The sequence below is a fragment of the Schistocerca serialis genome, chromosome 12 (genome assembly GCF_023864345.2).
Source record: "Schistocerca serialis cubense isolate TAMUIC-IGC-003099 chromosome 12, iqSchSeri2.2, whole genome shotgun sequence".
In the NCBI taxonomy this organism is placed as follows: Eukaryota; Metazoa; Arthropoda; class Insecta; order Orthoptera; family Acrididae; genus Schistocerca; species Schistocerca serialis.
In genome coordinates, this window is record NC_064649.1 from 35,048,488 (window position 1) to 35,071,474 (window position 22,987).

The 22,987-nt window shown below is 43.0% G+C and overlaps 1 protein-coding gene across 1 annotated transcript in view; it reads left to right on the forward strand.

The window, feature by feature from the left end:
- Window positions 1-22,987, forward strand: part of LOC126428328 (synaptic vesicle glycoprotein 2A-like) — a 781,198-nt gene that overhangs the window by 754,711 nt on the left and 3,500 nt on the right. The window contains exons 10-11 of the mRNA XM_050090263.1: window positions 2,010-2,169; window positions 13,205-13,332. Of these exons, the coding sequence (XP_049946220.1) occupies window positions 2,010-2,169; window positions 13,205-13,332 (288 nt within the window). The remainder of the gene's footprint in view (window positions 1-2,009; window positions 2,170-13,204; window positions 13,333-22,987) is intronic.

Sequence of the window (22,987 nt, forward strand, 5' to 3'; positions counted from 1 at the left end):
CTAATTTCTTGGATTATTCTATCGCCCGTAAATCAAGTTTTAGTTTTTGCAAAATTTCGCCACTTACCGCAAATTTGTTTGTTTACATCTGTGCTGCAAAGTTTTAACATGGAACTGCATACAGCACTGTTTTTAGACGTAATCTGTAGCGATCTACACATTGCGTTGCTCAAAATCTTCATATCTATAACAATTAATTAACTATGGGCGATAAATGTTAATAATAATTTGCAAACAATGAAAACTATTGCAAGTTAAGTATATAGTATAACTTAACTAGTTTAAAATACGTGTGACGCCACCCAAAATATTATATAGTGCCGTTCTTCACGTCATGAATTTTCTATTGAATTTTATAAACAATTTTTCATCAAACTTTGTTAATTGCTCTTTACGGGCTTAATTGTTTATGAATCTTAACATATGACTACGGCACTCGATCCGCTATGACGAGACGTTTTTAATGAGTGCTCGCTCATCCCTGTAGGTCGGTATTTACTATTTTTATTAATCTTTCAGTACTCGTGATATTAACCGATTTTGAGGTTACTATAACTTTTGCGTCTCGTGACTTGAAATAAAGATCGATCTCTCAGAAGGTGCATGTTGCTGACCACAATCCACTGCCGCATCGCTCTTCACCGTAAGTTACGTAGTTTTCGCGTAATGTGCGAAAAACCAAACAACGCCCAAAGCTGCATGCCACGTGCTCGCTCGCCCGGCCGCGGAGACCGACCGTTGCAAATCTTCGCGCTCGCTCTCCACAAAGCAATCCTTGCGTACTAGAAACATCCATCTAGTAACGGGGATTTGTACCGTCAAACCCAACAGCTAGCGCGTCTGTGGACCAATGAATATCGCCTCTGTAATTTTCTCAGATCTGAGCACAGCCTTAACAAATGGTGTCATGATTCCCAACTTAATGTGCAGCGTTGGGAGAACAATTTTGTTCAGATTTACTAGAGCTTCATTGGCAATATTTTTGTACCCAGATCTCAGATCTGTCTGTGAAGGTCATTCCCTTGTGTACAGTGTCCTTCTCTTGCACGACTGTCCCATTCACACAGATAGCAGAAATACTTATCGTTTGTGTGATCCCCTTGCAAACCCAACAGCATAGCAATGACTTTGAAATCCCCACGCACTAGCCACTCATGCTTATTGTAATTAACACTGTCTACACTGTATTTCAGCAGGGTACAAATTTCTTCAGCTAAGAAGCATATGTCACACGGATGGATGGTCTTTGATGTTCCATGCGGTTCAAGAAGACGGACATTGACCAAAGCAGTGAAACAAGCATACGTCTCGTATTTTTCGTATTTCACGTGTGGACTTGGAGACCGAGATAAATCCTGTGCTGTATCTCGTGTTCTTCTACAGTGAATGCTTGGATGCATGGTAAAAATCTCTCCATGAAATTTGGTGAGCCTGCTGTTTGACGTGAACTCGCAAATTGTTACATTTATATGGTACCTCCCTCGATGAAAGGAGTGAATACTAAAAGGAATATTCAGTACCCTGACATCCCGTCTACCATTCGACCTGTCGCTCATCGCGAACGATTTCCAGTTCATGTTCCCCCAACATGTACCACCATCAAGCAATGGGCGCGATGATGGTGAGTTGGCACATACAGCCGAAACACTGCTGTAATCTGCCAGTGACATTGACCCTACTTTTACACCAACATAGTCATCTGGAGAACCACGCAGAATCCCACAGTGTGAACTCAGAAATATGATTAGGGAGTTGCGTCTTACCTTCACGACTGGAGATGTGCGGCTGTTGTGCCCGAACTGTACTAGGCGCTTCAGTCCGGAACGGCGCTGCTGCTACAGACGCAGGTTCGAATCCTGCCTTGGGCATGGATGTGTGTGATGTCCTTAGGTTAGTTAGATTTAAGTAGTTCTAAGTTCTATGGGACTGATGACCTCAGATGTTAAGTCCCATAGTTCTCAGAGCCATTTGAAGTATTTTTGAACTCACGACTGCCGCTGCCGTTACAGCGGTGTGCCTGACGGTGTCCGGGGCGTGCGGCGTGGCCGTACTGTGGGCGCAGACCGACCTGGAGGTGCTGCTGCTGCCGATGGCCTTCATCGTGCTCTCCGGGATGTGCGTGTCCGTCGTCAACGTCGTCGTCGTCGATACCGTCCCCACCTATCTCAGGTAAGCCACCACAGCTCTTGCCAGCACTTCCAAATGTGGTGCACAGATTTCATTTTCTCTTCGAGTGCATACGAGCGACACGAACAGAGTCAGTCCAACATGCACTGAGGAACTGTTTTGTGTAATCTTATAAGTACGGTGATTACCAGCTGAAAAATAAGAGTTAAAGGCAGTACTAAGCAAAGGAGAGAAGGCTGAAACGTCGAAGGAATTAATCGTAAATATTATCAAGTCCTTTACACTGAAAAGCCGAAGGCATGAGTATTCAAATACAGAGATATGTAAACAGGCAGAATACGGCGATGTGGTCAACAACGCCTATATACAGGGTGATTCAAAAAGAATACCACAACTAAATGTGTATTTAATGAAAGAAACATAATATAACCTTCTGTTATACATCATTACAAAGAGTATTTAAAAAGGTTTTTTTCCACTCAAAAACAAGTTCAGAGATGTTCAATATGGCCCCCTCCAGACACTCGAGCAATATTAACCCAATACTCCAACTCGTTCCACACTCTCTGTAGCATATCAGGCGTAACAGTTTGGATAGCTGCTGTTATTTCTCGTTTCAAATCATCAATGGTGGCTGGGAGAGGTGGCCGAAACACCATATCCTTAACATACCCCCATAAGAAAAAATCGCAGGGGGTAAGGTCAGGGCTTCTTGGAGGCCAGTGATGAAGTGCTCTGTCACGGGCTGCCTGGCGGCCGATCCATCGCCTCGGGTAGTTGACGTTCAGGTAGTTTCATAACTAACCTTTTTCGTAGGACTCTCCATACAGTTGATTGTGAAATTTGCAGCTCTCTGCTAGCTCTGCGAGTCGATTTTCCTGTGCTGCGAACAAATGCTTGCTGGATGCGTGCTACATTTTCATCACTCGTTCTCGGCCGTCCAGAACTTTTCCCTTTGCACAAACACCCATTCTCTGTGAACTGTTTATACCAACGTTTAATACACCACCTATCAGGAGGTTTAACACCATACTTCGTTCGAAATGCACGCTGAACAACTGTCGTCGATTCACTTCTGTCGTACTCAATAACACAAAAAGCTTTCTGTTGAGCGGTCGCCATCTTAGCATCAACTGACGCTGACGCCTAGTCAACAGCGCCTCAAGCGAACAAATGTACAACTAAATGAAACTTTATAGCTCCCTTAATTCGCCGACAGATAGTGCTTAGCTCTGCCTTTTGTCGTTGCAGAGTTCTAAATTCCTAAAGTTGTGGTATTCTTTTTGAATCACCCTGTATAGCAACAAGTGTCTGGCACAGTTGTTCGATCGGTTACTGCTGCTACAATGGCAGGTTATCGAGATTTAAGTGAGTTTGAACGTGGTGTTATAGTCGGCGCAACGAGCGGTGGGATGCAGCAACTCCGAGGTAGCGATGAAGTGGGGATTTTCCCGTACGGCCATTTCACGAGTGTACTGTGAATATCAGTAATCTTGTAAAACGTCAAATCTCCGGAAAGAACTGATGCAAGAACGGGACGAACGACGACTGAAGAGAATCGTTCAGTGTGACAGAAGTGCAACCCGTCCTCAAATTGCTGCAGATTTCAATGCTGAGGCATCAACAAGTGGCAGTGTGCGAACCATTGAATGAAACGTAATCGATATGGGCTTTCGGAGCCGAAGACCCACTCGTGTACCCTTGATGACTAACTCGTCTGGGCCCATCAACACCAACTTTGGACTGTCGATGACTGGAATCATGTTGCCTGGTCAGACGAGTCTCGTTTCAAATTGTATTGAGTGGATGGACGTGTGCTTGTGTGGAGATAACCTCATGGATCCATCGACCCTGCATATCAGTAGCTCTGTTCAAGCTGGAGGAGGCTCTGTAATGATGTGGGGCGTGGGCAGTTGGAGTAATATGGGACCTCTAATACGTCTAGATACAACTCTGTCAGGTGACATGTACGTAAGCATCCTGTCTGTCCATCTGTATCCATCCGCGTCCATGGTGTCAGTTCCCTCCAGTACTACTTCAGACATTAGTCGAGTCTATACCACGTCGTGTTGTGGTACTTCTGTGGGCTCGAGTTGGCCCTACACAATGTTAGGCAGGTGTATCTGTTTCTTTGGCTCTTCGTGTTCCGGGAGTTGTTAGCCGACACAGTTGCGTGTGCTGTAAGAAAAAAAAAACCCTGATGTAAGCATCATTATGCGTGAAATAAGCCCTGATGCCATGGTTAGCGATGGTCTCTCTTGTGATGGTTGACTGGCCCATCCTTTTTTTGTGATACCATTACTGGAGAACGTTACTTCCAATGCCTTACAGACTCTGTGCATCCTTTACTGTCAGCACAGCATTAGTGACCTGTGGTGGCAAGGTGGAGCACCGCCACACTGTGCCATACACTGGATCAGTCGACGTGGGCCTGTGGAGTGGCCAGCTCCAGCTCCCCATTTTACACCACATGACTTCTTCTTATTGGGTGTTTTAAGGGGCAAATTATATCATCAGGTACGCAATTTTGCCAAACTACTGGTATATATCACAGAAGAGTTCCGCAGGATGCCAGTACAAGTCTCTCAAGCTGCTTGTGACAACATTGCCCTTCGTCTACTTGCATGTATCAGTTTGGATGGTGCTTTGATGGACCATGCTGTGTACAACAAACATTAAAATTCTTGTAAATGTTTAAGTTCAGTTTTATGGTCATTGTGTTGCTAGTTTCTTTATATCATGTACATAATTATAGGGTGAAATCCTATGATTAGATTCATGAGAAGCCATTCAGAGAGTAGAAAAATATGGGTATTTAGGCATCATATTATACGAAACGCAAAACTTCCTACCTCGTGTCAGCACCACAGACTCAGCCACTATCCGTTAAATGTGAATGTAGCCAAAAATATATTTAGCATACCGCCATGGCTGATCAGAATATATGACAAGTACTTTCAAGCTTGACACAGAGACCTAGTGTTTGGGCTTATAAACTGACAGTGGCAATACTGGCGAAAGTGTTACAATGTACATGCACTGAGGTCTTGATACAATTCACAGCTCCTACCATATAACATTGGGAGATCCCCTCATTGTGATTTTAGGGATATGGCCTGTTGAATGTCCGTATCAAAGGTAGGAAGTCTATTAGAGATGTATCGGACGTGTCTTTTATTTTATTTTATTTTATTTATTTGCTCTCACCTGATGGGTTTGAATCTACCACGCATTTTATGCGGACCTAGAACCTATGTGCACTTGCGTAAATTTTTTCCCGCCGTCAATAGAATCAGTTGCTGGCAAGCAGTAGTCGGGTGAGGTAGTGTGTAATGCTCGTGTCAGCTTTTCATTGCGAGGGAAATGACGGAACGGCTGGAGCAGCGCTACTGCATCAAATTTTGACAGAAACTGGGCGTCAGCCAAGTGGAAACCATTCGGAAGATTCATACGGTTTTCACTGACGATGCTGTGCTGTGGGCATCACACAGTTTAGGGAGTGGTTCAACCAGTTTCAAGACGCCTGTACGTCATTCGATAGTGAGCCACGCTCCAGACGCCCATCAACATGCTGAAGTGACCAGGTCATTATCAAAGTGAAGGCTGTGGTGATGCGGGACCTACATGTGACTATCAGAGGAACTGCAGAAGTTGTGGGCATCGGCACTTTTTCGGCACATTCCATCGTGACCGAAGATTTGGCCACAAAGAGAGTGTCGGCGAAATTCGTGCCCAAGCTGCTGACCGAGACACTCACTTTGTAAACACCATAATCACTGATGACGAGCCCTGGATGTGCAGGTATGACTCGGAAACCAAATCCCAATCATCACTGTGGAAGCATTCATCGTCACCGATACCACAGAAGGCCCACCAAGTGTGCAGCAACGTCAAAGTGATGCTCACTGTTTTCTTTGAGTCCTGCGATGTGGCACACCATGAGTATGCACCTCAGTGTCAAACAATCTCCACTGAATACTACAGGGATGTCCTCCATCGCCTACGTGATGCTGTGCAGCGCAAGAGCCTGGACTTGCGGTCAACAGGGAATTGGCACCTCCATCACGACAATGCTTCAGCGCAATCCTCGCACTCGATTCAGACGATTTTGACGAAAAACCAGACGCATCTTCTTACTCTCCTGATATACCTCCCTGCAACTTCTGGCTGTTCCTCAGACATATGGGGCCACTGAAAGGAAAGCTATTTCAGACAAGAGAGGATATTGTGGCAGCTGTGCTACATTTCGAAAGAGGCATGCTTTCGACAATGGCGGCAACACCTGGAGGGAACTACTTTGAAGGTGATTAGGTGTCTACCGCTCCTGGTAAGCCATTTTCTTTTTCCTAGCTAAACGTCACATACTGTTCTAACAGGCCTCGTATAGAGGAGCAGTGTACTGGCTCTAGAGAAGGTCAATGACATTATGCCAGGCAATTACTCTGATAGTAAATTAGAAATAACAAACAAGTTAATGAGAGGAAAAGGAAGCATGGTATAGCACCAATAGTGTAACGCGTGTTTAGGAAATATTTTCTAACATTAATGAAAGGTTACTGATGGGTGATATGTATCCATCCTCATGGTTCATCCACATTATATCTGGTCACCAACCATCCTCAAGATGTCTGAATGGGATTTAAAACCGCGCGATCACTACGGTCGCAGGTTCGAATCCTGCCTCGGGCATGGATGTGCGTGATGTCCTTAGGTTAGTTAGGTTTAAGTAGTTCTAAGTTCTAGGGGACTGATGACCACAGAAGTCCCATAGTGCTCAGAACCATTTCAACCATTTTTGGATTTAAAAAGTAAACAGTGATACTTTTGACTGTGGACAGCATAGACATGTAACAGAAGAAGGGAAGAGCATATTGAGTGATAAAAAGCATACATGACATTGTTATGGACAGAATACTGTGTTATATGTGGAACAATGTGCTTCAGAAGGTGTCATCACATGAGTTAGAATTGTATCTGTCAGTGAGACACGAAAATTTAAGAGACGGAACCCAGAGATTGTCACAGGAAGAGTAGTGACAGGTAGTAGCTAGCGTGATTTGCAATAGTCATAGTCCTTGCATATGGAGGCAAATACACTGACCATCCCGAACACTATGACCACCGACCTGCTATATAAACATGCCCAGGCAGTAGAGCGTCACCTGGAAAGGAATGACTGCTAGTCAGTCGCACTCATACTGTGCATCTAGTAGCAGTGAGTGTGCAGTCCATGTCTAAAACGCTGAAAGTGCATGATCTATATGAGTTTGACTGAGGGCAGATTGTCATGGCCCGCAGGGATGGCACAAGCATTTCAGAAACTGCGTGACTTGTTGGGTGTTCAAAAATGGTTCAAATGGCTGTGAGCACTATGCGAATTATCTTCTGAGGTCATCAGTCGCCTAGAACTTAGAACTAATTAAACCTAACTAACCTAAGGACATCACACGTATCCATGCCCAAGGCAGGATTCGAACCTGCGACCGTATCAGTCGCTCGGTTCCAGACTGTAGCGCCTAGAACTGCACGGCCACTCCAGCCAGCTTGTTGGGTGTTCGAGGAGTACTGTGATGAGTGCCTTCAACATGTGGGGAAACCAAGGCGAAACTAGGTCCAGACACCGTGGATTTGGACAGCCACCCCTCATTACACATGTTGGACATCGTATGTGTGCAGACTGGTACAACAGGGAAGACCACGAACTGTTGCAGAACTAACATCAAACTTCAATGCTGAGCAGAGTACAACACTCCTAACAATGGGTCTCAACGGCCGATGGCCTGTACATGTGGCAGTGTTAACACCACAACACAGGCAACTACAACTGAAATGGGCAAGTGACATTCGGTACTGGACGTTGACGCAGTGACAGACCATTGCACAACCTGACGAATCCCGATACCTTCTTCATCACGCTGATGAGTGGGGGGCCAATGCTTCGCCTTCGAAGGGAACAGCTCCTCAACACCTGTACTGTAGGGCACAGACAAGCAGATGGCGGCTCCATTTTTCTCTACGCAACATTTACGTGCGCATCCATGAGTCCAGTGGGGCTTGTGCAAGGCACCATGATGACCATGTACACCCCTTCATGACGATCACATTTCCCAATGGCAGTGGTATTTTGCAGCTAGATAATGCACCATGTTACAAGGCCAGAAGTGCGATAGAGTGGTTCAAGGAACATAGTAGCGAATTACGATTGATGTGCTGGCCCTCCAACTCCTCAGATCTGCACCTGGTCAAATATATCTGGGATGCGATTGAATGTGGCATCAGAGTTCATCGCCCCCCTCCCCGGAATTTACTGGAATTAGGTGAGTTTTGTGTACAAATCTGGTGCCAACCCTCTCCAGCGACTTGCCAAGGCCTCATTGCTTCCATGCCAAGATGGGTCATCACTCTTATCTATGCCAAAGCAGGACATACCAGCTATTAGGTAAGTGGTCATAATGTTTCGGCTGGTCAGTGGAAATAAAATCACTTTGTAAAGAGGATGGTACACACAAACACTATACTATTACATCGCAAATGTTGCCATAGGGAGGACATAAGATACTTGTGACCTCAAGTCAACTGCCTTCTACGAGCTTCAGCTGATCCAAAAGTAGAGAGCAAAGTTCAGGACATTGTGAACAAATTATGAGGAAGGCAAAATATTACTGGTGCAGATGTGGATGGTGTAAGTTGGGTTGCCTATCTTAAAGTGCATGAAGTTCACTGACTGACAAAAAAGTGAAACATCCAGAAGACATGGTCAGATGTCAATGGAGACAACATTGGTGGGTTTGCAAATGATTAAAATTGCAATTCTCTATGACAATTAGAACGACCACTAGAGTGCATTAATATTGTTCATGTTTAGTGTTATCAGCAGGCATGACAGTGTACGTATATAAGGGGCACAAAGAATGTCAATTGTTAAGAATCCATGTACTAATGTGAGACCACATTATCGGCACCTGACAGAGTTTGAAAGGGGCCTCATTGTGGGCCTCCATTTGGCCAGTGGGTCAAATTGTGCAATGCCTAAATTCACGAGCGATTTAGATGTGACAGCGTCCCAGTGTTGGACTGCATAGGAATGGGAGGACAGGCACACTCATCATCAAGATTCCGATTGACAGACTGCCATTAACAGCTGCATTTACATTGGTGCTGTGACCAGGAACCATAGACAGCTGATGAATGATGTCACATTGTGTTCACTGATGAATTGTGATTATGCCATACCTCGAATGACAATCATTACCCAGTATGCTGGCAGCCTGCGAGGTAGTACAATTTTTCATTACCCAGCATGCTGGCAGCCTGCGAGGGAGTACAATTTTTCCAATGTACTGCACAGGAACAGTGATGTTAGTCCTGTTATTATAATGTGGGGAGCCATCAGCTATGACTTCAGGTCATGGCTGGTAATAATTGGGAGAACTCTAATGGAACAACGGTATGTCGTGAATATTGTGCTTCCTCAACTGTTGCCTCTCATGCGATAAAATCATGGTGCCATTTTTCAACTGGACAATGCTCATCTACAGGTGGCACATGTCTCTGTGAACTATGATGTTGAGATGTGGTCAGACCCCCCCCCCTCCAATCTGTCCCTGATAGAACACATGTGAGACCAGCGTGGACATCACAACGTCATCCCAGTGACAGTATCCAGGACCTGGAGGGTCAATTACAAAAGATGTTGGCCAGCCAGGTTGCCACAGGAAAGGATTCAACAGATTTATGAAATCTTTCCCAACCGATTCAGTGTTTGCATCCATACCAGAGGCAAGGAGGGGGGGGGGGGGGGGAAGGCAATATAATACTGATATATGAGGTCATCCTGCCAACGTCTATGCAAATTCAACTCGATTTTGTAATCAGGCACCCTCTCAATGTATGAAGTTCCATTTAGTCTCCTCTTTCACTTCACTTTTCCGGTCAGGCTGTGTATTTTCCACTCCAGTCTTACACTGATGAGTCAAAAACCTGCTTAATAGCTTGTTTGTCCGTCTCTGGAACGAAATACATCACTGATTCTGCATCCGACAGGTTGTTGGTAGGTTTCTGAAGGTATGTACACTACTGGCCATTAAAATTGCTATACCAAGAAGAAATGCAGGTGATAAACGGGTATTCATTGGACAAAAATATATTATACTAGAACTGACATGTGATTACATTTTCACGCAATTTGGGAGCATATATCCTGAGAAATCAGTACCCAGAACAACCACTCTGGCCGTAATAACGGCCTTGATACGCCTGGGCATTGAGTCAAACAGAGCTTGGATGGCGTGTACAGGTACAGCTGCCCATGCAGCTTCAACACGATACCACAGTTCATCAAGAGTAGTGACTGGCGTATTGTGACGAGCCAGTTGCTCGGCCACCACTGACCAGACGTTTTCAATTGGTGAGAGATCTGGAGAATGTGTTGTCCAGGGCAGCAGTCGAACATTTTCTGTATCCAGAAAGGACTGTACAGCACCTGCAACATGCGTTCATGCATTATCCTGCTGAAATGTTGGATTTCGCAGGGATCGAATGTAGATCCACGGGCCTTAACACATCTGAAAAGTAACGTCCACTGTTCAAAGTGCCGTCAATGCGAACGAGAGGTGACCAAGATGTGTAACCAATGGCACCCCATACCATCAGGCCGAGGGATACGCCATTATGGCGATGACGAATACACGCTTCCAATGTGCGTTCACCGCGATATCGCCAAACACGGATGCGACCAACATGATGCAGTAAACAGAACCTGGATTCATCCGAAAAAATAACGTTTTGGCCATTCGTGCACCCAGGTTCGTCGTTGAGTACACCATCACAGGCGCTCCTGTCTGTGATGCAGCGTCAAGGGTAACCGCATCCATGGTCTCCGAGCTGATAGTCCATGCTGCTGCAAACGTCGTCGATCTGTTCGTGCAGATGGTTGTTGTCTTGCAACAGCCCCCGTCTGTTGGCTCAGGGATCGAGACGGGGCTGCACGATCGGTTAAGCCATGCAGATAAGATGCCTGTCATCTCGACTGCTAGTGATACGAGGCATTTGGGGTCCAGCACGGCGTTCCGTATTACCCTCCTGAACCCACCGATTCCATATTCTGCTAACAGTCATTGGATCTCGACCATCGCGAGCAGCAGTGCCACGATACGATAAACCGCAATCGCGATAGACTACAATCCGACCTTTACCAAAGTTAGAAACGTGATGGTACGCAATTTCTCCTCCTTACACGAGACATCACAACAACGTTTCACCAGGCAACGCCGGTCAACTGCTGTTTGTGTATGAGAAATCGGTCGGAAACTTTCCTCATGTCAGCACGTTGTAGGTGTCGCCACCGGCGCCAACCTTGTGTGAATGCTCCGAAAAGCTAATCATTTGCATATCAGAGCATCTTCTTCCTGTCGATTAAATTTCGCGTCTGTAGCACGTCATCTTCATGGTGAAGCAGTTTTAATGGCCAGTAGTGTAATATAAGACGTCTACTCACAGGTGATGTAATTCACGTAAATAATGGGCTATCAATTTGCGTACTTGGTGATGGCTCCCAATAGCCACGCAGATGGATTTACATTGGGCGAGTTTCCTCGCCGAGACATCAATGTGCTTTCACTATAATGCTCCTCAGACCACTGTAGCACGATTTTGTCTCTGAGACATGGACAAATGTACTGCTGAAAGATGACATCGCCTTCAGAGAAGGCATCAAGCATGAAGGGATGCAGGTATGCACAGCTGTCAGCATGTCTTTGATTACCACCACAGGTCCAATGCAAGCACAGGAGAATGTCCCCCATAGCATGATACTGCTCCCACCAACCTGTGTCCAGGGCATACTGCACGTTTCGAGCCACCGTTCACCTCAATGACGGAGTTTGTGAAGGCGACCATAGTCCTAGTATAGCAGAAAATGAGATTCATCCGAAGAGCCGACATGTTTCCATTTATCGACTGTTGAATCCCGACGGTCCTGTGCCCACTGGAGCCGAAACTGACGATGTCGTTGGCCCAACGTGACAACGTTTAAAGGTGGTCTGCTGCAGAGGTCCATGTTCAACAATGTACGACGAACAGTGTTCTCTGGAACACTTGTGAATGAACAAGCATTGTACTCTTTCTGCAGAGACGCCACAGATCACCATCTACCCTACTTTACAGAGCAGACAATTCTCCGAACATCACGTTCTGTGAAGTCAGGGGCTTCCAACCATTTAGCGCTTAGTGGTAGTTTCACTGTTGTTCTACGTTTTTCTATAGGTGCTCACGACACCAGCACATGAACGTTCGACCACCTTTGCTGTTTTCGAGACACTCATTCACAAGCTATGCACAATAATAACCAGCCCTTTCTCAAAGCCACTGAGCTCAATGTATTTACCCACTTGCAGCCATATCTTCGCTAAGTTGATGTCTATCCTTGCCTGCTTTGCTTACGTACTTTCGTTACTGTGTCACGTGCTCAGAATGCCACCATGCGGCATCCAACGTCATGGTGGACAGTGGCCGTAATGTTTTGGCTGATTGGTGTATTTTCGGTACCACTAAGCCTGCCACCACCTACCACACCAATGTAAGTGGTATGTATGGGTAGAGCACCTCTGGTATTCCAATGTTTGTGTAACCATTTTTATACAAAATTGAAATTTTGGGGGGTCTGGATACTTACTCGTATGTGTCCTGTATGATGGGCTGGCACCCTAAGTGTTATCGTTTGAAACTGTAGTATGTCAAAGTCTGCAAATCGGACAATCTGATCGTACAGCAAATTCAAGCTGAGCCTATGCAGGCAATAAAGGCACATACACTTTCTCCTATCGAATCGACAACAAGGTACGTTAATACTAGAGACCAACTGTTCTAGTTTACAGACTTGACTTTAATATAAGACCTCTCTATTCAGCAAGGGGGACATAGGTTGGTCAGAGTGGAGCACAGTAAGGTTTTTATGCCACCTGGGATCCTGCATAAGCACCCTATCTCTCGACTGATCATCGTGTATCACCGAGTGAACATGTTTTACCTCTCAATTACCAAAATTACAGAGCTGTTGGTGTGCATTTTCTTATCGCAGAGCCATGGCGGTGTGCCTGTCGCTGTGTTTCGGCCGCCTGGGCACCTTCATCACGTCCCTCATGTTGGGTGCCCTCATAGACTCCAACTGCGTCCTCGCCATCGGCATTCTTGGAGGATACGTTGTTGGTATGTAGATAGTTAGTTGGGTATTTTGATGTTCTGTGGACCATAACAATGTCCTCTCACTATGATACAGAATCAGTTAGTTTTACAATTATATAAAGTACATAAGGCAACATGTTTACCAAACTCTTTATTTGCTTTCTCACATACAGTGTGAACATTAACAAAATCGACAAACTGCAGGGACTAATTCCTGGATGGAAATGGAGGAAAAACAGTCGTATAAACATCTGTCTGGAAATGCGTCATTGCCACGGTAGATGGTGCTGACGAATGGAAATTCCTCTGACCGTGTGCCATGTGTTCCTTGTTTGTTGCAGACTGTGTGATTGGCACAGAGTACTGTGAGCAGCAGAATGGTCCAGTATCCATGTCAGAAACAAGCCGAGATGGTGTTTGTGTATGGCTCAGAAGGTGGAAACGGTAGAGATGCAGCACAATTGTATCGAAACAAGTACCCTCAAAGACACCAACCACATCGAACAACATTTCAAGCCCTTTTTGGACGCTTGTGTACTCATGAGTCCTTTCAGATAGACGAACATGCAGGGAGGCAGCGCACTGTGCATACACCAGTTTTGGAGGACCAGATATTGAGATGGGCCCCAGTAAAAGCTGCTGGCAAGTGGCCCGCCAACATAGTATAAGCCAAAGTACGATTATGTGGTGTCGGCCAGAGTGGCCGAGCGGTTCTAAATGTTAAAGTCTGGAACCACGCGACCCCTACGGTCGCAGGTTCGAATCCTGCCTCGGGCACGGATGTGTGTGATATCCTTAGGTCAGTTAGGTTTAACTAGTTCTAAGTTCTAGGGGACTGATGACCTCAGCAGTTAAGTCCCATAGTGCTCAGAGCAACTTGTACCATTTTTTGAACGATTATGTGTATCCTGCATGACAACTGCTACCATCCCTATCACATGCAATGAGCGCAAGGATTATCAGCAGCCGATTTCACTCTACAGAAGGATTTTGTCGATGGTTTTTTCGCCAAGCGATCACAATTATGGAATTTCTGTCATCAGTCCTCTTTACCGTCAAGGTAACCTTTACCAGAACTGTCATCATCAATCTGCATAATCACCATCTGTGGACTACAGACAATCCTAGGGGAATGATGAGGCATCTTATCAGCATTGGTTCAGTTACAATGTGTAGACAGGGATTCTTGGCGACCACATACTTGGACCAGTTATTATTCCACAATGCCTCGGTGGAGGAACGTACCTGGAGTTGCTGCAGAATACTCTGTCTGGGCTGCTAGAGAATGTGCCTTTGGCAATAGGACAGTTTACGTGGTTTCTGCATGGCGGAGCTCCACCCACGTCTGCATTATCGCTCTAAAGCACCTTAACAACATCATCCCCAGACACAGAATAGGACATGGAAGCCCTGTGGACTGGCCTGCCAGATCACTGGACTTAAACCCTCTAGGTTTTTACCTCTGGAGGCATCTTAAAAGCGCCGTGTATGCTGAACCAGTTCCTGGTGTGCAGACCCTTCAACTGCGTGTTTGTGACACCTGTGACGCTATTTGGAGAGAGGTTGGTACATGCAAAAAAGTGCAGCAATCCATGATGAAATGTGTGAACATGTACACTGCATCCCGTGGAGCTCACTTTGGACATCTCTTGTGACCAGGATGTGATGCAACTCTGTACTGTGTTCAAGGATGGTCTGTTGTCATTGCATGCACACCATCCATTTCCAGACACATGTTCATAGGATCTATTTTCCTCCATTCACAGTCAGGTACCCATACTGGCAGTTCATCAGTTTTATTCATGTTGACCCTGTGTATACATACAGTGATTTATACTTAACTAGTTCAATGTACCCTCTCTCCCTGTCTTAAACACACACACACACACACACACACACACACACAACATACTACTACACATTCATAAATCCTTCACTGCAGTGCAATTACTTGTAGAGCAGACACAATTTGAATTTGTATCCTGAAAATTCTTTACGTCATTGGGTAGATCGCCAAAGATTCCTATGCCTGAATGCCTCACTCCTTTCTGAGCCACTTTAAGGCTGAATGAAGCATAATATAAATCATTTCTGCTTCTAGCATTATATGTATGAACACTACTGTTGTTTTCCACCTATGGTTCAACATTAAAACAAACTTCATAAAGCAGTTGATGTACTGCAAGGCTGTTTAAAGACCCTTTATAAGAGATTCATACATGAACCTTACACAGTGTCTTTAACAGTTCTGTTAAATTGGATTCAACCTAATTTTGAATTTAATGTGTTTTCACATGATGGTAACACCACAGACTCACTTAACTGTAATTAGAATTCTCATAATTGGGCATAATACATGTTGGAACATAGTGTCCATCTACTAAGTACTTGACATATTCGTTTTCAACTTTGAATATACTGACAAAACCAAGAGAAAATCGTTTACACTGAACAAAATTATACTGACTAGCACAGACTGTACTCCAAATATGACTAAAAAGACTGCCCTTACAAAAACTGCTTGTGTGGTCTCTGCCAAGCCATCTTAAATACCTTCACAATTATCAGATGTACTTTTTACATTACTGAAAATATTATATTGACAAAATTACAAATAAAAATTAAAGTTTTGCAAAAAATTATGCATATCATGAATTACAGAAAATTTTTGATTTTTTTTTGTTATATATAATTATGTTTTATTGTTTGAGGTATTTTACAATTTCATGAGAAATTATATTTTGAAGCACTCGTTAACAGTACTTTTAACCAACATTACAGCTTACTTACACTGAGGTGACAAAAATCATGGGTTAGTGATATGCTGATATCCAGATGATGGTACTATTGCTTACACAAGGTATAAAAGAGTAGTGCGTTAGCGGAGGTGTCATTTTTACTCAGGTGATTCATGTGAAAAGGTTTCTGATGCGATTATGGCCTCAAGATCGTAATTAATAGAACACGGAATGTTATTTGGAACTAAACGCCTGGGACATTCCATTTTGGAAATCGCTAGGGAATTCAATATTCTGATCCACATCTGCCGAGAATACCAAATTTCAGGTATTATCACTCATAATGGACAGTGCGCCGTTGCTTGCATAGAGTTGTGAGTGATAACGGACAATCACCACTGCATGACATAACTGCAGAAATCAATGTTGGATGAAAGATGAACATATCTGTTAGGGCACTGCTGCGAAGTTTAGTTTTAATGGACTATTGCAGCAGATGACTGACTCAAGTGTCTTTCCTAAAACATGACATTGCCTGCAATGCCTCTCTTGGTCTCCTGACGATGTCGCTTGAACCCTAGAGGACCGGGAAACTGTGGGCTGGTCAGATGAGTCCCAAATTCAGTTGGTAAGAGTTGATGGTAGAGTTCAAGTGTGATGCAGACCCCATGAAGCCATGGACCCAAGTCGTCAACAAGGGAATGTGCAGGCTGGTGGTGGCTCCATAATGGTGTGGACTGTGTTCACATGGAGTGTACTCAGACCTCTGGTCCAACTGAACTGATCATTGACTGGAAATTGCTATATTCAGCTGCTTGGAGACCATTTCCAGCCATTCGTGGACTTCTTGTTCCCGACAACAATGTAATTTTTGTGGATGACAATGTGTCATGTCACGAGACCACAGTTGTTCGTGATTGGTTTGAAAAACATTCTACCTCAATATTTCTGCAGGGGACTTCGAATGACTTATTGAGTCCATACCACGCCAAGTTGCTGCACTGTTTCGGGCAAAAGGAGGTCCAACACAGTATTAGAAGGTGTCCTATGACTTTTGTCACCTCAGTGTACTTTGTACATTTTATTCCTATCATAATTTCATTGTATGTGAATGAAGTATGTTCTGTTGCAAGCATTTTATCTCGTATGAGAAAATGTTAATAGTTGATGTTAGCACTATTAACATGTCGGAGATTTGGATAACAAAATTAAATAATTGGATAAAAGTTGCACAAATGAGAAACAGAAGTTGAATTAAAATCCACACTACCGTAAAAATATGAATACTTAAATCAGTCAGTGCACACAACATACAGATAGAATACATCGTTATGGTACTGAATATGTTAGTTGACATGGTGTCAATAGGAACAGTAAATATTACCCTCCTCTGCTGCATTACATGTCCTCATTAAATTCTCTTATCTAAGAAACACACTTTTTTCTAAATGACAAGTTACCACAAAATAGAATGCCATACGACAGTAGTGAATGAAAATAGGAGAACTAAGTCTATGTACTTACATTTTGATCTCCAAAATCTGATATCACCCATAGTGCAAAAGTTGCAAAGCTTGCACATTTGAGATGATCCGTAACATTTGACTTCCAGTTGATATTATTAGCAATGCAAGCACCTAAGATTTTAGAATATTCTCTTTCATTTACTGACCTACATTTCTGCCAATGTGGTAAGGCCGTGTGCAGTATTGAACTGCATGTACTGTGTTTTATCTACATCTACATGATTATTCTGCAATTCACATTTAAGTGCTTGCCAGAGGGTTCATCGAACCATAATCATATTATCTCTCTACCATTCCAGTCCCGAACAGGGCGCGGGAAAAACGAACACCTAAACCTTTCTGCTCGAGCTCTGATTTCTCTTATTTTATTTTGATGATCATTCCTACCTATGTAGGTTGGGCTCAACCAAATATTTTCGCATTTGGAAGAGAAAGTTGGTGACTGAAATTTCGTAAATACGACGAAAAACGTCTTTGCTTTAATGACTTCCACCCCAACTTGCGTATCATATCTGCCACACTCTCTCCCCTATTACGTGATAATACAAAACGAGCTGCCCTTTTTTGCACCCTTTCGATGTCCTCCATCAATCCCACCTGGTAAGGATCCCACACCGCGCAGCAATATTCTAACAGAGGACGAACGAGTGTAGTGTAAGCTGCCTCTTTAGTAGACTTGTTGCATCTTGTAAGTGTCCTGCCAATGAAACGCAACCTTTGGCTCGCCTTCCCCACAATATTATTATTGTGGTCTTTCCAACTGAAGTTGTTCGTAATTTTAACACCCAGGTACTTAGTTGAATTGACAGCCTTGAGAATTTTACTATTCATCGAGTAATCGAATTCCAACGAATTTCTTTTGGGACTCATGTGGATCACCTCACACTTTTCATTATTTAGCGTCAACTGCCACCTGCCACACCATACAGCTGTCTTTTCTAAATCGCTTTGCAACTGATACTGGTCTTCGGATGACCTTACTAGACAGTAAATTACAGCATCATCTGTGAACAACCTAAGAAAGCTGCTGAGATTGTCACCCAGGTCATTTATATAGATCAGGAACAGCAGAGGTCCCAGGACGCTTCCCTGGGGAACACCTGATATCACTTCAGTTTTACTCGATGATTTGCCGTCTATTCTAAGTTCAGTGGCAGTTCATTTGTAGTGGAACAGTCATTAATTTTCAAAGGAATATTATTTAATATTTGTGGGTTGAAATTACTCAGTTAGGCTTGGTTATAACACTTGCATTGTCAGCAAAGCAAACACTGTAAGGACTTCACAAAACTATTTTTGCATCATTTGAGACATCCGTGCTAGAGAGTTGTGTGTGTGTGGGGGGGGGGGGGGGGGGGGGGGTATAAGCCGGAGATTAACCAACCCGTTATATACCTCACCACCTGCAGTCATAGGAAAGGGAGACACCACGCTAGACGATAATGCCATGAACGTCTTCCAGAGGACCACTGTAGGTGAAGGCCTGAGGGACCATCCTGACACTTGTTGTCATCCTATATGTTCATAAAAATTTATAAAGTAACAGAAGAGAACTGACATTTTCTTGAACCAGCAGAAGACAGTTTTGCCGATATTAGGGAAGCTAAACAGTGAGAATAGGCAATGCGCCTTTAGACAAGAACATTCTTGTACAATGCATATTTATTTTAGTTTGAGAAAAGAAAATGTTACTCAACAGGAATGAAAGGTCATTGTTGATGTGAAGGCCCGCTATGGCTGTGTACACGTATCTCACCGACTTGCTCAAAATTTCTCTAATGCTGCTGGAGAGTGATACTCATAGTGGGCAGAGATAGCCAGGCTTCATGAGGGACTTCAGTGGGACACTCTGACAACCTCTGGGACATTGCACAAGTCTGGTTTTGCTTGTAAATGACGACTGTCAGTTAGTTGTTGTACACTGCATTCAGGCCCTGTCTACTACATCTACATCGATACTCTGCAAATCGCATGTAAGTGGCAGGCATAGGAGTCACTGAAGCTCCTTAGCAATAATTCTCTATTATTACATTCTCAAACAGCATGTGGATATAACAAATATCTATGTATTTCCGTGCAAGTTCTGATTTCTCTTATTTTATTATGATGATTGTTTCTTCCAATGTAGGTCAGTATCAATTTTCGCATTTGGAGAAGAAACTTGGTGATTGAAATTTTGTGAGGAGATCCTACCACAACAAGAAACGCCTTTGTTTTAATGATGGTCACCCCAAATCCTGTATCATATCAATGACACACTCTTCCCTATTTTGTGATAATACAAAACATCTTCTTTGAACTTTCCCAGTGTACTCCTTTATCTGGTAAACTGAGCAGAGTGGTATAGTGGTTACCACACTGGACTCACATTTGGGAGGATGATGGTTCAAACCCTTGTCCAGTCATCCTGACACAGGTTTTTTGTGATTTCCCTAAATAGCTTCAGGTAAATGCTGGGGTGCTTCCTTTGAAAGGGCATGCACAACTTCCCTCCCTAATCTGATGGGACTGATGACCTCACTCTGTTTGGTCCCCTCCTCCTGCCCCCCCCCCCCCTAAATCAACCAATGAACCTGTCTGGTAAGGATCCAAGACCACACATCAGTACTCCAAAAGAGGACGGACAAGTTTTCCACCGATAAAATGCAGTCCTTGGTTTGCATCCCACGCAACATTTTCTATGTGTTCTTTCCAATTAAGTTGTTCGTAATTGTAATTAACAGGTATTTAGCTGAATTTATGGGCTTTAGATTTGATTGATTTATCATGTAACTGAAATTTAACAGATTCCTTTTAGCACTCATGTGGATACTTCACACTTTTCATTATTTAGAATCAACTACCAATTTCCAGGCCATACAGATATCTTATCTCAATCATTTTGTGATTGGTTTTAATTTTCTGATGACTTTACTAGACAATAAATGACAGCATCCTCTGTAAGAAGCCTAAGACAACTGCTGAGATTGTTTTCTAAATCACTTATATAGATAAGCAACAACAGCGGGCCTTTAACACTAGCTTGGGGAACTCCAGATATCACTTCTGTTTTACCCAATGACTTTACATCAGTTACTGTGAACAGTGACCTCTCTGATAGGAAATCATCCAGTTGGATAACTGAGATGATATTCCATAAGCACAACTTTGATTACAAGCCGCTTGTGAGGTACAGTTTCAAAAGCCTTCTGGAAATGCATACCTTGCTGATAGCACTCAACACTTCGTGTGAGTAAAGAGCTAGTTCTCTTTCATGAGAATGGTGTTTTCTAAGTCCATGTTAATTATTTGTCAATAAACTGTTCTTCGAGATAATTCATAATCTGCATCTATGTGGATACTCTGCAAATCAAATTTAAGTGTCTGGCAGTGTTCAAACACAAAGTATGTTCCAGAATCATGCTGCATATCAACATTAAATTATATGGGTCTGTAATTTAATGGATTACTCACTCTGCCTTTCTTGAATGTTAATGTGACCTGTGTGTCTTTCCAGTCTTTGAGTACAGATCTTTCATTGGGTGAGTGGTTGTATATGACTGTTAAGTAACCCATCCATTGCAGCATCTGGAAATGCTGCCAACATCAAATGAGAACAATAACATACAAAATGAGATCAAAAAATTTAAAAAAAAAAGTTCTCAGGGCATTACCAAATCACTGGTCTGTGTTTGATTCTTGGTCATGGCTTCTGTTTTGATTCAATATTTTTTTAGGGTGTGTCTGATAATATTTCGATAATGAGAATACCATTCTTCCCCTTTCTTTAAATAAAACACCAGACGGTGACATTAATAATCAAATAAGTATGTATAATATGTTGACAGTTATTTTTAATTGTGCTACATGATGCACTACGATAGGATTTTTGTAGATAATGGTGCTCAACTGACCTGACTGTGAAAACGATACTACAGAAATGTACCTCTCTTTGTCAACTGTGTGATGCTTGCTATTTAAACAGGTAAAGAATTTCATTGAATAGCTACAAAGTTAGGTGATATTATAGCAGAGTACAGAATTACAAGACAGAGTGGATGGTATCTAAATTCATGCATTTCTCTGTAACCAGTTTTACATATGTACATTTAAAGAAATGCTTTTATGTGCTTGGTACACATTCAAATTAATAACTAATAGATCTGACTATAACAGTTTGAAATAGATATGTTTCTCTATGGGCATTGTATCGAAAATCATGTCAGTGCAGCGAGATGTAGTCTGTCTATTGTGCATGGTGTGAGAAATATATTTGTCTTGCCTATTTCTATGATAAGTTTCACCCCACTGTTTGTGAGAACACTCACAAGTAGACAGTCAGTGAGGATTAAGCAATCTGTCAAGACATTACATATACTTACTTGTTATTAAATGTATCTCCCAATGTTTTATTTCAAAAAAAGAATGCAAAGAAAAATCTGATTATCAAATACACTGAGAAAAAAAGGAAAAGAAAATAGAAAGAGAAAACACCCATGAATCTAATACAGACCAGCAATCTGGAAGTACAACACCTGTAGATAAGTTACAGGATTGGTAGTGCATCAATACCCCATTCCACCACCAGGGGTGTGATCATAGTGCACTGTCAAAATGGCTACCTTTGCTGGTGCATATTTTGGGTGTCTGGATATGCTTGAAAAGTTTTTCATTCCACAGATCGACGAAGATGACTGAGATGGTATGGTTTACTATTAGCAAGATGGTGCACCATCGCATTTCCTCAGGAAAGTTTGAAGTTTTCTCAATAATCGCTTCCCAGATTGTTGGATTGGCTGTGGAGAGCCAATTGCGTGGCCACCTTGCTCCTAAGACTTGACACCACCGGATTTCTTTCACTCAGATTTCATTAAAAACCAAGTGTATGTTCCTCCCTTACCAAACAATTTAGCCAATCTGAAAAATCAAATCCATGCTTCTGCTGCACAAGTTACACCCAATTTGCTGCAATTAATGTGGGAATAAATTGATTCCCAGTGGGATGTTTGCTGCGCCACAAATGGTAGTCACATTGATCCGAAATGACGCATGACATTTTCATGTGAAGCTGAGGTTGTTTGCTACAAAATGACACATTTACTAATTTTATCAGTTATCTCAATAAATTTCTACATGATTCTAAAGCTGTAAAGTCCTTGTTGGATCACCTTGTATATTAATACAATATGTTTGTTCTTAGATGATTCTTCAATGCTATGCATTGAAAATAGAATTTTCCATGATCGACTTCGATCTTGATTTTCTTCAAAAACTATGACATGTTTAGTAAAAATCCAAAACACGTGTCTGTTTATTTTCAGTCTAGAATATCCTTGCAAAACGTGGCCAAAATCAGTGACACACGTCAGATCTGCCCTTGTGACATTATTATTGAATCAAGGGTTCATGATTGCATCTTTTAAAGATTAACTGCAA